General features: G+C 36.8%; 1 protein-coding gene across 2 annotated transcripts in view; it reads right to left on the bottom strand.

The window, feature by feature from the left end:
- kdm5a (lysine demethylase 5A) overlaps nucleotides 1-14,125 on the bottom strand; it is a 172,831-nt gene that overhangs the window by 40,718 nt on the left and 117,988 nt on the right. For both annotated transcript variants that reach the window (XM_072268102.1, XM_072268103.1), the window contains 2 exons: nucleotides 4,040-4,395; nucleotides 1,303-1,441 (listed from right to left, as the gene is read on the bottom strand). In XM_072268102.1, the coding sequence (XP_072124203.1) occupies nucleotides 1,303-1,441; nucleotides 4,040-4,395 (495 nt within the window). The remainder of the gene's footprint in view (nucleotides 1-1,302; nucleotides 1,442-4,039; nucleotides 4,396-14,125) is intronic.

Raw genomic sequence — 14,125 nt, 5'->3', positions numbered from 1 at the left:
CCTAATTATTTACCATCAGATCTGGCTGAACAAGCACTTCCCAGCAAACTTCTTTTTCTGCCAAAGCCATTCACTGCTGCTGGTTGCCCCAAGAATGCCAAATGTCTCGACTTCTTTACTTGCTTGTTGACTATTTCCTTAAACACTCTTCCTGCTATAGCTCCAAAATCAAATGTGAGGACCTTCCTCATAACTCAGATTAAAAGCAGCTGCTGCAACTGTTTCCTAAACTTCCCAGTACCTATAATCCCAATTCCCCCTGAGCAGCTTTCTCTACAAGTTCTATTTTGCTTCATGTCCTGTCCATTCTCTTGTGACCCTATATTGCACTGTTTTCCATTGAACTATTGACCCTTCCATATTCACATCAAGCACCATAATAGTTTTCATATCTGAAGTACAAGCCCTTAAGAAAACTTCTGCCTTTCCTATCCACTACAGCATTGCAGTCAGACAATTTTCATGAACATCTATATTGGATTCAATCCACTGAAACACTTGAAATGCTACCATCTCAGTTTCACTACCTGGCAAATATATGCAACATGGTCTTGAAACTAGTTGTTGTCCCCTTTTCAAAGACACTCCCAGATTGAATTAGTCCATTCATGATATCAGTGCCTTATTCCTCCTTAAGCTCTGCAGTCTCCATCACAAAAGCCAAACAGAAAAGTTTATAAAGTTAGCTTGTGTTTTGAGGTACCAATCAGAAAGCTCTTATAATGGAAAAGGTGAGAAGTAGCTTATAAATATTATACCACAGATCCAATTTTCACATTAAAGACACTTAAACTTTAAAAGAATTTGCAAAATAGCTGAAGCTATAATTACATTTCACTAATCCTGCTTACACAATAGAAACATTGATGTCAAAGCAAATGATCAAATCCTGCAGGCATTAGTCAGATTGTAATCTTTTATAAAGAATCAATTTTAACACTGACTGCAGATTCATTTTACCACGGAAAATTATGTGTATTGCAGCTTGGTTGATGAAAATACACCACTTGCTTCCTAACAACTTAAGAAGTCTGTGTATCCTGTGTACATGAAAAGCAGCAGGGGGAGATTAAATACACATTCACAGACAGGCAAAAGAAACAAATTCAAATCAGATAGTCATTCTGGGCTTGATAGGCAATTCATTTGCACAAAACAGATAATTATGGATATGGTGAACTGTCTGCATTCTGGTTAGACCAGGGAACAGGGAACAAGAGAGAAGGAATCTTCTATTAAGGTGGCAAAAGCCTGTACACTTAAAATGGTCAGTTTCTACTAATTCAAATTCTTCAAACCTGCCTGTATAACTTCCACTTTTGCCATCCAGTCTTTAGCTTTCTGGAGAGCTTCCTTAAGAACCAGGACATTCGGCAGATATGCAGGAATATTCTTTGCCTCATTTATAATACCATCCAGCGTTGCCATACCATGTCTCGGCCTACAAACAAAATAAAGTGTTACTACAGCCAGCTTAAAACGGAATTCAGTTTATCCACCAAAGCAAAATATCTCAGAAGTAAAACTGACTTCAATAATCTCAGAAACACAAATGTCACTGTGATTAACAAGATCAAAGTTTTATAACCTTTGCCATTATAGCCTGATATCTTCACCCAGATAGTAGGAGAGCTTTGAAGGAAACATTCACAAAGTCAATTTAAAAGAGAGACCGGTATATTTTAGCTTATCAATAGATTCATGATCATACTGAATGATGATGGAACAAGCACAAACAGCAAAACAGCTTATCACTGTTCCTTTTTTTAAAAAAAATTCTTCAAAGGTTCAATTTAATGTCAGAGAAATGTATACAATATACATCCTGAAATGCTTTTACTTCACAAGCATCCACGAAAACAGGGAAGTCCCCCAAAGAATGAACAGATAAACATAAGAACCCCGAAGTCCCCCAGCTCCCCTCCATCCCGCGCATAAGCCAAAGATGATCGAATGCAAAAAAAATAAAATCAAAACTTAAAACAAGCCGCTGACTTGTGTAACAGTCACAAACATTAAATGTTACAATGCAAATGACTGTCATGTGGCTCACTGCTCCTGTCCTGTATCTTTGAGAGACAAACATTCCCAATCCCTGGCCATTTTGCCATAATCCTGCAAAAGCTCATTACTGTAATTTATTCAATTTCCCCTTTAAATATAATTACTGAATCACCTTCCATCACCACTGAAGGTACTGATTTTTAACTATCAACTGTGTAAAAGTAAAAATATTTCCTTCTCGTGTCTATTTTACTAATTGGCTCGAATCAGAGTCCTTCAGTACTGACTCTTCTGCTACTGCAGTTTCTCCCTGACAAAACCTGGCTCTGCCTAATTGCCCTTCTTTTGGAAGAGCAATCCCATCTTCCTGACTCTGCCTGCAAATGAGGTCTTGTTCTAATACTTAACAGGAAGCAAGAGAATAAGGAAATAGTAGGAACTAAAAAAGTAACTGATGTGCACAGGTAAAGGGTTCAAACAGGGCTTTACATAACCACCTTGCAGGTGGAGGGCGATGCTGATATTGAAAACAATCAAAATAATGAATGTGTAAAATGCAAGAAATATGATCAACATAGCAGAAAGTTTCAAAGGTTTTAGCATGTTTGAAAATGAATAAGTCACCAAGCAGGGTGGAATATCTATTTGGTTATGAAAAAGCATGGAAGAGGCACTGATCATTTTTCAGTCATTCCAAGCTACTGGAGTCGAGCTCAAGAGGACTGAAGCACTTCTACTGTTATATCATAATTTAAAATAGAAGAAGAGATAAAGTGAGTAGTTACAGAGCAGTCAAACCATTCATTTAGAAAGATAGAAGGGAATCAAGTACATGTTTCTTAAGTTACCCTTAACATATTTAATTTTAAATTTTAAGGGTATAACAAAGAGGATAAGTAAAGGCAGTTAGTTTGACTGTCTATGTGGATGTCTGCGAGGCTTTTCACGAGGTCTAGTATGATAGGGCTACCCAAAAAATAAAGGTATATAGAATTGAAGAAAGTGGCAAACTAGATCTAAAATTAGCTCAACGGCAGGACACAGGATAACGAGTGATGAGTGTTTTAAGACTGTTTCCAATGGGGCACCGCAAAGTTCAGAACTCAAGACTTTGGGTTTTGATAAAATGTCATTGACCCTAAATTTTAATTTGGTTTCCCCTCCACAGTTGCTGCCTGACCGGCTGAGTATTTCCATATTTCCTGTTGCAGCTTGATAAAGCAGTTTACAGTTAATGCAGATATGGCAGCTTGTGGCAAGTTTTTGAAATACCTGCAAGAGCTTTGGAATATTGGAAATTTCACCATGGCAGGTGAGGAACAAATTCAAGGAACTGAATAAATACAGAATAAATAAAGATATTAGTTTGACACTATAGTTTGGGAACCATGGCCCAAAGTATATTTTGGGTATTGTAAATTCTATATGATTCTGTAAGATTTCCTCAGCACAGTTTCTTAGCCCATCTCATTCTTCTGGAAGGACAATGCCCACAATCGGACATTGCATTCCAGTTGAGCTTCAATATTTAATAATAGTTAAGGACTGTATAGAATCTTAATCTAAAGATAAGATTCAATATGTATTTGTAGTGAACATCCTACTGATCCAGGAACAAAGAAAGATAAGTTTCTGAACCCCAATTTATGAGGAAGAAATACAGCTCAAGAATGTAATGATCTCAATGAGGTGGAACTATTTTAATATAATCAGAAACACGTGTAGACTTCTTATTGAATTTCAATGCATGTATGGAAGTAACAATGATATTTAATTCTTTTAAAATGCTGGCCTTTCCCAAGCTAAATCAATTGTAAAGGCTTAGGTGGTTATGGACAATTGGCACTAGCATCTAAATCAGCATGGACTAGTTGGGCTGAAAGGCCTGTGTCCCTGCTGTATGACTCTAAATAAATAATGCAACCTATAATCAATTATAACAAGAATGTTCAAATATCCACAGGGAATATGCTCAGCTCTGCAGTATGTTTAAATTTCAAAACTAGATCAATAGCCTGAACATATCATTTCATACCTGGCTTGTAGACAGACCTTGGCCTTCTCTTCCCACCGTTCAGATACTGTCAAGAGCTCCTGTAAATTAGCCATTGCCTTTTCCACTGCAGGATGAGGTGCCAGAGCAATGCCAGAGTCTATAAGCTTCTTCATTGTGTCCAGTGTGACTCTATCAGGGTCTGACAGGGTGACGTTAACTTCATCAAGCCAACGAGCCTGCTGGAGATGTTGTTTCAGCTTGGGTAGTTCTTGCAACTCCACGTCCAATTCAGAACCCAGTTCTATTAACAGTTGCAACTTAGAGGAATCAGGAATTTTATCTGATAAAGCCTCCTTGCCTCGTTCATTGAATTCTTCAACACTGTCCAGCAGTTCCTAACATGAAATAAAAGGATTCATTAATATTTAACTTTTCATTATCCATAATCTTGTTTTCACTGCAAGATTACTAAACCAGAAAGGTGAACAGGTGTCCTGTATGTAAACTGCAGCATGGGCAAGTAAGCATGCTATTTCAACAAGTCTCATCGCAGAAACAACTCTCCCTGCACTGACTGGCAAGTGACAACACTCACTCTGAATTAAGTACGAGGAGGGAAGGTGTTTTATAATTTTTAAAAACCTAAAAACAGAAAATGCTGTAAGTATTTAAGCAAGTCAGACAGAATATGTGGAAACAAGATCACAACCAATGTCTTACATTGTTAACATTTCATTAAAGCTGGATAAACTTAGAAATCAAGCTTATTTTACATTGCAAAGAGGACAGGGTGAAGGAAACAATGACAATGACTGATCGGTGGAAGACCAAGGGAATGTTTCATATACAAAGTCACACTTAATGCACTGCAGCCTGTGAATTTGTTTATTATGCAGCTTTATTTCCTATCTAACATGCTTTGGAGTGTATAAAGACAGGGCAGGGAAAGACTTCAACAAGAGCTTATATACAAAATAAGATTTTTGTAATTTATAGTTTTTTTTACTGTATATTGCACTATACTGCTGTTGCAAAACAACATTTCACAATATATGCCAGTAATATTAAACCTGATTCTGAATTCAAACACATTACCTAATTGATTATTTGACACTTCAGGGGGGACTTCCGGTAGCGCTCATGGAGTGAAGCCGCGTTCTTGACTTGCTCCATTACCTCTGAGTTTTTCTTCTTATGATCAGCTATATTTTAATTAACCATTAAGGCATCAACTTTTACAATACTTTGAAACAAATTGGGCTCTTTGATAATCAGATGTTTTTAAGGTCTGCTATGCCTAAGAATGGAAAATACAGGAAGGACGGCAAACCTCCGGGTAGACCGAAAGGTACCGATTTCCCTCCGACTGAACCACCGGTGACTTTGAAAGCTATATCAGAGCTAATTCGTGAGGAAATTTCAACTAGTTTCCAGAAAATTGCCGATTCAATCGAGAAGATACAAATATCTATTACGGAACATCAGTCGGCTATATCTGATCTTCAAAAATCCACACAACAAAGTGAGCTCGAGATGGAGAAAATCGAAGAAACAATTAATGTAATGAAGAAGAAACTCGACTTTCTGACCTTTAAAAACTCTGACTTAGAATCCAGAATGCGACGGCAGAATCTTCGAATGATTGGGGTGCGTGAAGCTGTTGAATCTGATAACCCTAGGAAGTATTTTTCTCAACTTTTAAAAGATGCATTTCCTACTGTATTTCCTCACCAACCACCGTTATTGGATCGTGTTCACAGAGTTCCATCATACTCGCCTAAGTCAGATAAACCTCGACATGTCATTTTACGTTTTCATTACTTTCAAGACAAGGAGAAACTGTTTCGTTTCGTTCGATCTAAAGGTTACATTGATTTTCTGGATCTTAAGTTCTGATTCGTGGAGGATTTCAGTAAACCAATCCAGGATCAACGGGTTCATTACAGATCTGTGATGTCGGAACTCTACAAGATGGATTTAAAACCAGCGCTGCTTTACCCTGCACGTCTAAGGATTCGTACGTTGGATGGAGCCCTCCGTTTTTTTGAATCTCCATCGGATGCCCAGAATTATCTGGATCAATTTTCACCTTCAACATCTTAATCGTAATTTTTAACTATCTCCGTTGATCGGAGGTTGTGAATTTGTCAGTCTTAATTTTTTTTTGCCCTATATGGGCAGAAAAGTTTATTTTTGATTATTTAATATGGTTGCTAAACTTTCTTTTTAACTGCGTCATTCCTTTCTTTTTCCCAGGGGATTCTGGGTGGTTATTTCCTCACCGTCATTTTACGTATTTCCTTTGTGGCCTTAAATTTTGTAGTTTTTAAATCTATTTTGTTTTGTAGGTTTTCATAACTAGTTTATGTTAATAATCTCATTTTTTTTTGTTTTGTTTACTCATGGGTCTGGGGTTTGTTGCGGTTTTTTTATATTTTCTGGCTTTTAATCTGTTATATTATGTGTTTGTTTTAATTGAGTTATCTTTTTTTTTATTCTTTCACTGTTTTATAATTAGCTGATCTTTTTTATATTTACACTTTTTTTAGGGAGCGTATACCGGAAGTCATGGGGGTAGTTTTAGTGCTTGCTTCTTTCGGGCTGGTCTGCGTTAGATTTAGCCTTGGGGTCATGGGGTGGGGGGTGGTGGGAGGGGCTTCACGTTTTAGTTTCTTTCTTCTTGGGCTATGTACATTATTGAAGTATTGGTTGCGTTCTTCTTCCCGGTATCTCTTGTATGTTCTGTTCCCTTTCCGGGTTCGTGGGTCGAGCCTATCGTCAATCCTCCTTGTTGCGGGTTGACTTTAGGGTTTATGGAGTCTATTATTAATTTTATCTCCTGGAATACTAATGGTCTTAATCATCCTATTAAAAGGAAAAAAAGTTTTTAAAGTGTTCCGGAGACTTAAAGCACAAATTTTATTTTTACAAGAAACCCATGTGCGGAGGGGGGACAGACTACGTTTTTTTAAATTCTGGAAGGAACAACAGTTTCATTCGAACTCCAATGCTAAGATTCGAGGCGTCTCTATTTTTATAGACTCCTCAGTTACTTTTATACAACATGATATTATTTCTGATCCGAATGGTAGATTTCTATTGGTTAGTGGTCTACTATTTAATAAAAAGGTAGCTTTGGTTAATGTTTATGCTCCTAATATGGACTGTCCGGAATTTTATAAATCATTATTCAATCAGTTCCCAAATTTGAATGAGTTTTCATTGATCTGGGGCGGAGATCTTAATACCTGTTTGTCTCCAGCTTTGGACCGTTCGGCTCCTCTACGGACCTTACCTAATAAATCTGCAACTTTGATTAATTCATTCCTTTCTGATTCTGGGTCGACAGACATTTGGCGTTTTTTGCATCCTCAGGAAAAAGATTTTTCTTTTTTTTCCACATGTTCACCATTCCTATTCAAGAATTGATTATTTCTTTATTGATTCTCGTCTTATTCCTTCAGTGATTAAATGTGATTATGACTCTATAACCATTTCGGATCATGCTCCACTTAAGCTTTCTATTAAAATTCTGGTCAATATACAAAATAATAGACAATGGCGTTTTAATTCGCTGTTGCTTCAGGACTCGGACTTTGTTAACTTTTTGAATGAACAGATTGATTTTTTTTTACAATTAACTATACAGAGGATATTTCTGTTAACATTCTTTGGGATACTTTTAAAGCTTATATTCGTGGTCAGATTATCTCGTATTCTGCTGCTTTGAGGAAGAAGCTGAAGCAGGAGGAGTTGGTAATTGTGGACAAGATTAAGGAAATTGATAAGAAATATGTTATAGCTCCTTCTGAGGAGTTATATAAACAAAGAACTGAACTTCAAATGGAACACAGTTTATTAATTTCGTCCTCGATTGTAAACCAATTAAAGAAAACAAGAAGCGAATTTTATGTACACAGTGACAAAATTGGCAAACTGTTGGCTAATCAACTGAAGTCTAATTATGCTAAATCTCAAATTAATCAGATTTATAACCAAAATGACCGACTGATACTTGATCATGCGGGGATTAATCAAACCTGTGATTTTTATTCTTCCTTATATCAATCAGAGTCTCCTCGAGATTCTAAATATATGAATGATTTTTTAGATAATCTAGACTTCCCTGAGATTTCACAGGATATGTCTTCTATGTTAGATACTCCCATTACCACGGATGAGATTAAGAATGTTATTTTCTCTATGAATTTAGGGAAAGCTCCTGGCCCTGATGGGTTTACCGTAGAATTTTATAAATGTTTCGCACCCTCATTAATCCCTTGGTTCTGTAGGGTTTTTGAGGCTTCATTAAAACTTGGTGAACTTCCTGAATCTTTCAATAGAGCGTCAATCTCTCTAATATTAAAGGAGGATAAAGATCCTGCTCAATGTGCATCTTATAGACCAATATCTTTATTAAATGTTGATTCTAAAGTTTTTTCTAAGTTATTAGCAAATAGATTAGAAAAAGTACTTCCTTCTATTATTTCAGAAGACCAAACGGGTTTTATTAAAGGTCGTTACTCTTTTTATAATATTCGCACATTGTTAAATATTGTTTATACTCCCTCACAAAATGTTCCTGAGTGTGTTATCTCTTTAGATGCTGAGAAAGCTTTTGATAGAGTAGAATGGCCTTATTTATTTAAGGTGCTTGAAATGTTTAATTTTAGCTCGAAATTTATATCCTGGATTAAACTGTTATATCATTCTCCTGTGGCCTCGGTCCGTACTAACTCTTTAAGTTCACCTTTTTTCCCTCTTTTTCGAGGTACTCAACAAGGTTGTCCTCTTAGTCCTTTATTATTTGATATTGCATTAGAACCTCTTGCAATTGCCATTCGAGAATCTCCAAATATTACTGGGATAACTCAGGGCTTAAAGTCCCATAAAATATCACTCTATGCTGATGACTTACTTTTATATATTTCTAATCCCCAAAAATCCATCCCGGCTGTTTTAGAGCTATTAGCACAATTTGGTCTTTTTTCAGGTTATAAATTAAATCTTAGTAAGAGTGAACTTTTCCCGATTAATAAACAACTTCCCTTATGTCATAACTTTCCATTTAAATTGATTAATAATTATTTTTCATATCTTGGTATTAAAATTACTTATAAATACAAAGATTTATTTAAGATTAACTTTTTACCATTAATTGACCATATTATTCAACTTTCATCTAAATGGTTTCCTTTATATTTAACTTTGATTGGTCGTATTAATGCAGTTAAGATGTTTTTTTTGCCAAAATTTTTATATATATTTCAGGCATTACCAATCTTTGTTCCAAAATCTTTTTTTGATAAAGTCGACTCCAAAATTTCTTCATTTATTTGGCAAAATAAAAACCCGAGACTGGGTAAAATACATTTACAGAAAGCTAAGAGAGATAGATGCTTAGCATTACCTAACTTTAGATTTTATTATTGGGCAATTAATATTCGACATATGAAATTTTGGTTACTTGACCAGGATATACTATCCATTCCTAAATGGGTAGCATTGGAATTACAATCTGTTCAGGGCTATACACTTGGCTCTATTTTAGGTTCCTCTCTTCCTTTTGATTTGAAACGCCTTAAACAGGTGTCTAACCTGATAGTTAAATATACCTTATGTATTTGGTTTCAATTCAGAAAATTTTTTGATCTTAATCAATTTGGGTTAGCGATTCCTATTTTAGGTAACATATTTTTTCCTCCCTCTTTTACAGATCATGCTTTTCAAATTTGGAAGACTAAGGGTATTTCATGGTTTTTGGATTTATTTTTAGATGGTTCCCTTATGTCTTTTGAACAATTATCTAATAAATATAATTTATCAAGAATACATTTTTTTAGATATCTACAAGTTAGAAATTTCCTAAGTACTATACTTTCTTCCTTTCCAATGCTTCCTCCTACATACATTTTAGATACTATAATTAACCTTAATCCATGTCAGAAAGGTGCATCGGCTATGATTTATAATATTATTATGAAACTTAGGAAAGCTCCATTTGATAAGATTAGGGTAGATTGGGAACAGGAATTGGGGTCTATCATTTCCGTGGATGACTGGGGGCAGATTTTACAATTAGTCAATACTTCCTCTATCTGTGCTAAACATTCCCTAATTCAATTTAAAGTTGTTCATAGAGCACATATGTCCAAAGATAAATTAGCTCGCTTTTATTCTCATATTAATCCTTTTTGTGATAGATGTCCGGGGCAGATAGCCTCTTTAACTCATATGTTTTGGTCTTGCCCTACTCTGGAAACTTTTTGGAGAGACATTTTTAATATTATCTCCAAGGTATTGACTATAGATATCTCTCCTCACCCTATTACTGCTATCTTTGGACTACCTAAAATTTCCAGTAATCTTTCTCCTTCAGCCCGTAGAATGATTGCATTTCTTACTTTAATGGCGAAAAGATGTATTTTACAACATTCGAAAGAGCTTAATGCTCCAACTACCTTTTTTTGGTTTTCTCAGACGATATTATGCTTGAATTTGGAGAAAATTAGAAGCAATCTTTATGACTCCTCATTTAAATTTGAACAGACCTGGAGATCTTTTATTCAATATTTTCATTTAATGTAATATATATCCTTCTTGTATTTTTTACTGTTTTTAATGGAGGTCGGGATTGAGGACGTGATTTTAAGTCTTTTTAACTCTGTTTGGTTTCAAGTTAGCCCATTGCTTTGCTTTTAGTTAGTTGCACTGTGGGTTTTTTTTTCCTTTTCTCTATTGATATATATATATATAAAAATTAGTATACTATTATGTTACCTTGGTATGCTATGTTTAAATTACATTGTATCATTTTTTTTGTATTAATATCTTCTGTAATTTTATTATATTCTAACAGTGTATTAGTGCCTATATGGCTTACCTTTTTGTATACTTATTCAATAAAAAGATTTAAAAAGAAAGAAAGAACGACACTTCCATGTTGAACTTTCACTCTGAACCTGATGAAAATCTCTGAAGTTAAACAAATAAAAATTAAAATGTTAACACCTTCAGTTTCTGCATTCTTCCAAACTAAACTCAAAGTTAAGCTACAGTATGTCAAAGTACTAACTAGCATTGTACTCAACTATGGTTTAACTGCCTTACACGTATTCTACACTTATTAAAGAAGAAATCACTTAAAATTATTTAAGGATTTGCAGACATACATTCAACAGTCCCTTTGTTCTGCCATATGACTTGTTACCCTACTACTTCTCCGTTCTCTTCTCTGGTTGTAATAAAGACCCTACATTATACTTCACTACAATAAAATCTTACACCCTGAGTGATTGTCCTACCTACATTCCCCTGGAGACTACCTATATTGGGGCAGTTTGCTTGGCAAGAAATCCCAAAGCATTGGTTGTTAACACAAACAATACATTTCATTGTATGCTTCAACGTACATGTAATGAATAAATCAAAATCAGAGTCTGAGTCTTTCCATCTCACTATCAGAGACTATAAGGCATAGCAGAAGAATTAGAGTATTCAGCCCATCAAGTCTGCTCTACCATTTGATTACGGCCGATTTATTTTCTGTTGCAACCCCATACAGCTGTCCCCCACTTTTCGAATGTTCGCTTTACAAAACCTCACTGTTACGAAAGACCTACATTAGTACCCTGTTTTCACTTTCAGAAGGTGTTTTCACTGTTACGAAAAAAAAGCAGCGCATGATAAAAAAAATCAGCGCGCAAAAAAAGGCAGCGTGCGCCCCGAGCAGCCGCTCTCCCCCGGATTCGGAATGGCATTGCTTTAACACGTGCCTGTGAGCAGCCGTTTGCAAGATGAGTTCTATGGTATTGGAAAAGCCTAAAAGAGCTCATAAGGGTGTTACACTTAAAGTAAAACTAGACATTAATTAAGCGTTTCGATCGTGGTGAACGAAGGATAAAGTGAGTTTGGCTGTGGAAGCTGACGAAGATGATGTTGAAGAGGTTTTGGCATCCCATGACCAAGAACTGACAGATGAAGAGCTGATGCAATTGGAAGAAAAAAGGGTAACAATCGAAACTGAATGAGTAATGATAAAGTACGGCTTTAATTTTGAACGGGTACGTCGGTTTAGGGGATATTTGCAGGATGGTTTGAGTCTTTACAAAGAACTGTATGATAGAAAAATGCGCGAGGCTCAGCAGTCAGGCAAGCCTTCCATATCAGCCACAGCAGACGACGAACCACGACCTTCGACATCGAGGCGAGCAGTCATAGGAGAAGATGAGCTGCCTGCTCTAATGGAAACAGACGACACCCCAGTGTCCCACCACCCCAACCCCCAGGCCACGGACAGATACCAATTCGCGGAGAATGCAAAGGTAGCCGGGAGGCACACAGCACATCTTTAAGAAAAAATCCGAAATAAACATGCTAATTAATTAGGTGCCGCCCGACACGTAATTGTCAGCCCAGATCAGAGACGACGCAATCGGAAATCACCACTGATCTGGGTCGACAATTACATGCCCAGCAGCACCTAATTAATTAGCATGTTTATTTCAGCTTTTTTCTTAAAGATGTGCTGTGCGCCTCCCGGCTACCGCTGCACCCCTGCATGCTTCGCGGCAATGTATCGGTCGGCGGCCTGGAGGGTGGGGGCCACTGCACCACCCAACCCGCGACGACTCAGTCTAACACACCATCATACGTGTGCTCGGTGCTGTCTTCCCGATTCCAGTAAGTGATACTACACTGTACATACATTATTTCTACTTTATATAGGCTGTGTATTTTTACGTGTTATTTGGTAAGATTTGGCAGCTTTATAGCTTAAAGATTACTGGAGAGCACTTGCGTCGTGTTTTTGCCAACAGCGCTTGCATGAGATTTTCTATCGACAGCGCTTGCGCAAGATTTTCGCTACAGAGAACAGTTCAGTAATGATTGTGGAAAAGTATTTCTACTTTATATAGGCTGTGTATTTATATCATTCCTGCTTTTACTATATGTTACTGTTATTTTAGGTTTTGTATATTATTTGGCATGATTTGGTAGGTTAGTTTTGGGCCTGCGAACTCTCACAGAATTTTCTCATATGAATAAATGGTAATTGCTTCTTCGCTTTACAACATTTCGGCTTACGAACCGTTTCATAGGAATGCTCTACCTTCGGATGGTGGGGGAAACCCGTACTCCTACCTTCTCCCTGTAATATTTCACAACATTACTAATCAAGAAACTGGTGAACTGTGTTCACCAGCAACTTTTTTGTGTGTTGCTTGAATTTCCAGCATCTGCAGAATTCCTGTTGTTTGCGTTTTTAAATAATCAAGAAACTATCAACTTGCTCTTTAAATATACCCATTGACTTAGCCTCCACAGCAAGATTGTAGCAATGAATTCCACAGGCTCCCCATCTTCAAGTTGAAGAATTTTTTTTCCACATCTCTATTCTTAAATAGATGTCCTTCTATTCTAAAGCCGTGTCCTCTGGTCCTAGTCCTAAACATCCTCTGCACATACCTTCTATCTAGGCTTTTCAATATTTGATAGGTTACTGTAAGATTCCCTGTTACTCTTCTAACCTCCAGCAAGGACAAGCATAAAGGCATCAAACACCCCTCATACTGTATATGTCAACACTTTTATTTCCAGGATCATTCTCATAACCTTCTCTGAACCCTCGCCAGCGCCAGCACATCATTTCTTAGATATGGGTCCCAAAACTGGAATATTGCAAATACAGGCTCACCAATGTTTTATGAAGCATCAGCTGAGAATTGCAGAGGTGAAACATGGGTAGATGAGACTAGCTGCGTAGTGTGTGGCTCTACAGCATCACTATAGGTGGTGGGGTCAGAGGGATTTCTCTCAACACCCCTTGCCTCTTTGGGAGGCACTGTTCTGGTCAGGCTGCAGGCCCCTCAGGAAACACCCCCCCCCCCATAAGAATGTGAAGCTCACAACCACAGATAATTAAAGACAAATCCGAGGGAAGGCTGGATAGCATGAGGAGAAATGAAATATAAAATTCGCAAATGAATTTAGATAAAGAGGCTTGGCACACTAACTGAATGGCATGTTTCCGCACTGTAAACATGCAGTACACTTGTTTTGTGGTACCTGAAAGTCACAAGTAGCAAGCTTTTCCTTCTGAATTTGGAGACATTTATGGACTTC

This window comes from Mobula birostris, chromosome 9 (genome assembly GCF_030028105.1).
Source record: "Mobula birostris isolate sMobBir1 chromosome 9, sMobBir1.hap1, whole genome shotgun sequence".
Lineage (NCBI taxonomy): Eukaryota > Metazoa > Chordata > Chondrichthyes > Myliobatiformes > Myliobatidae > Mobula > Mobula birostris.
Note: the sequence above shows the minus strand (reverse complement) of the source record. Positions and strands in the feature narration are given on the sequence as shown.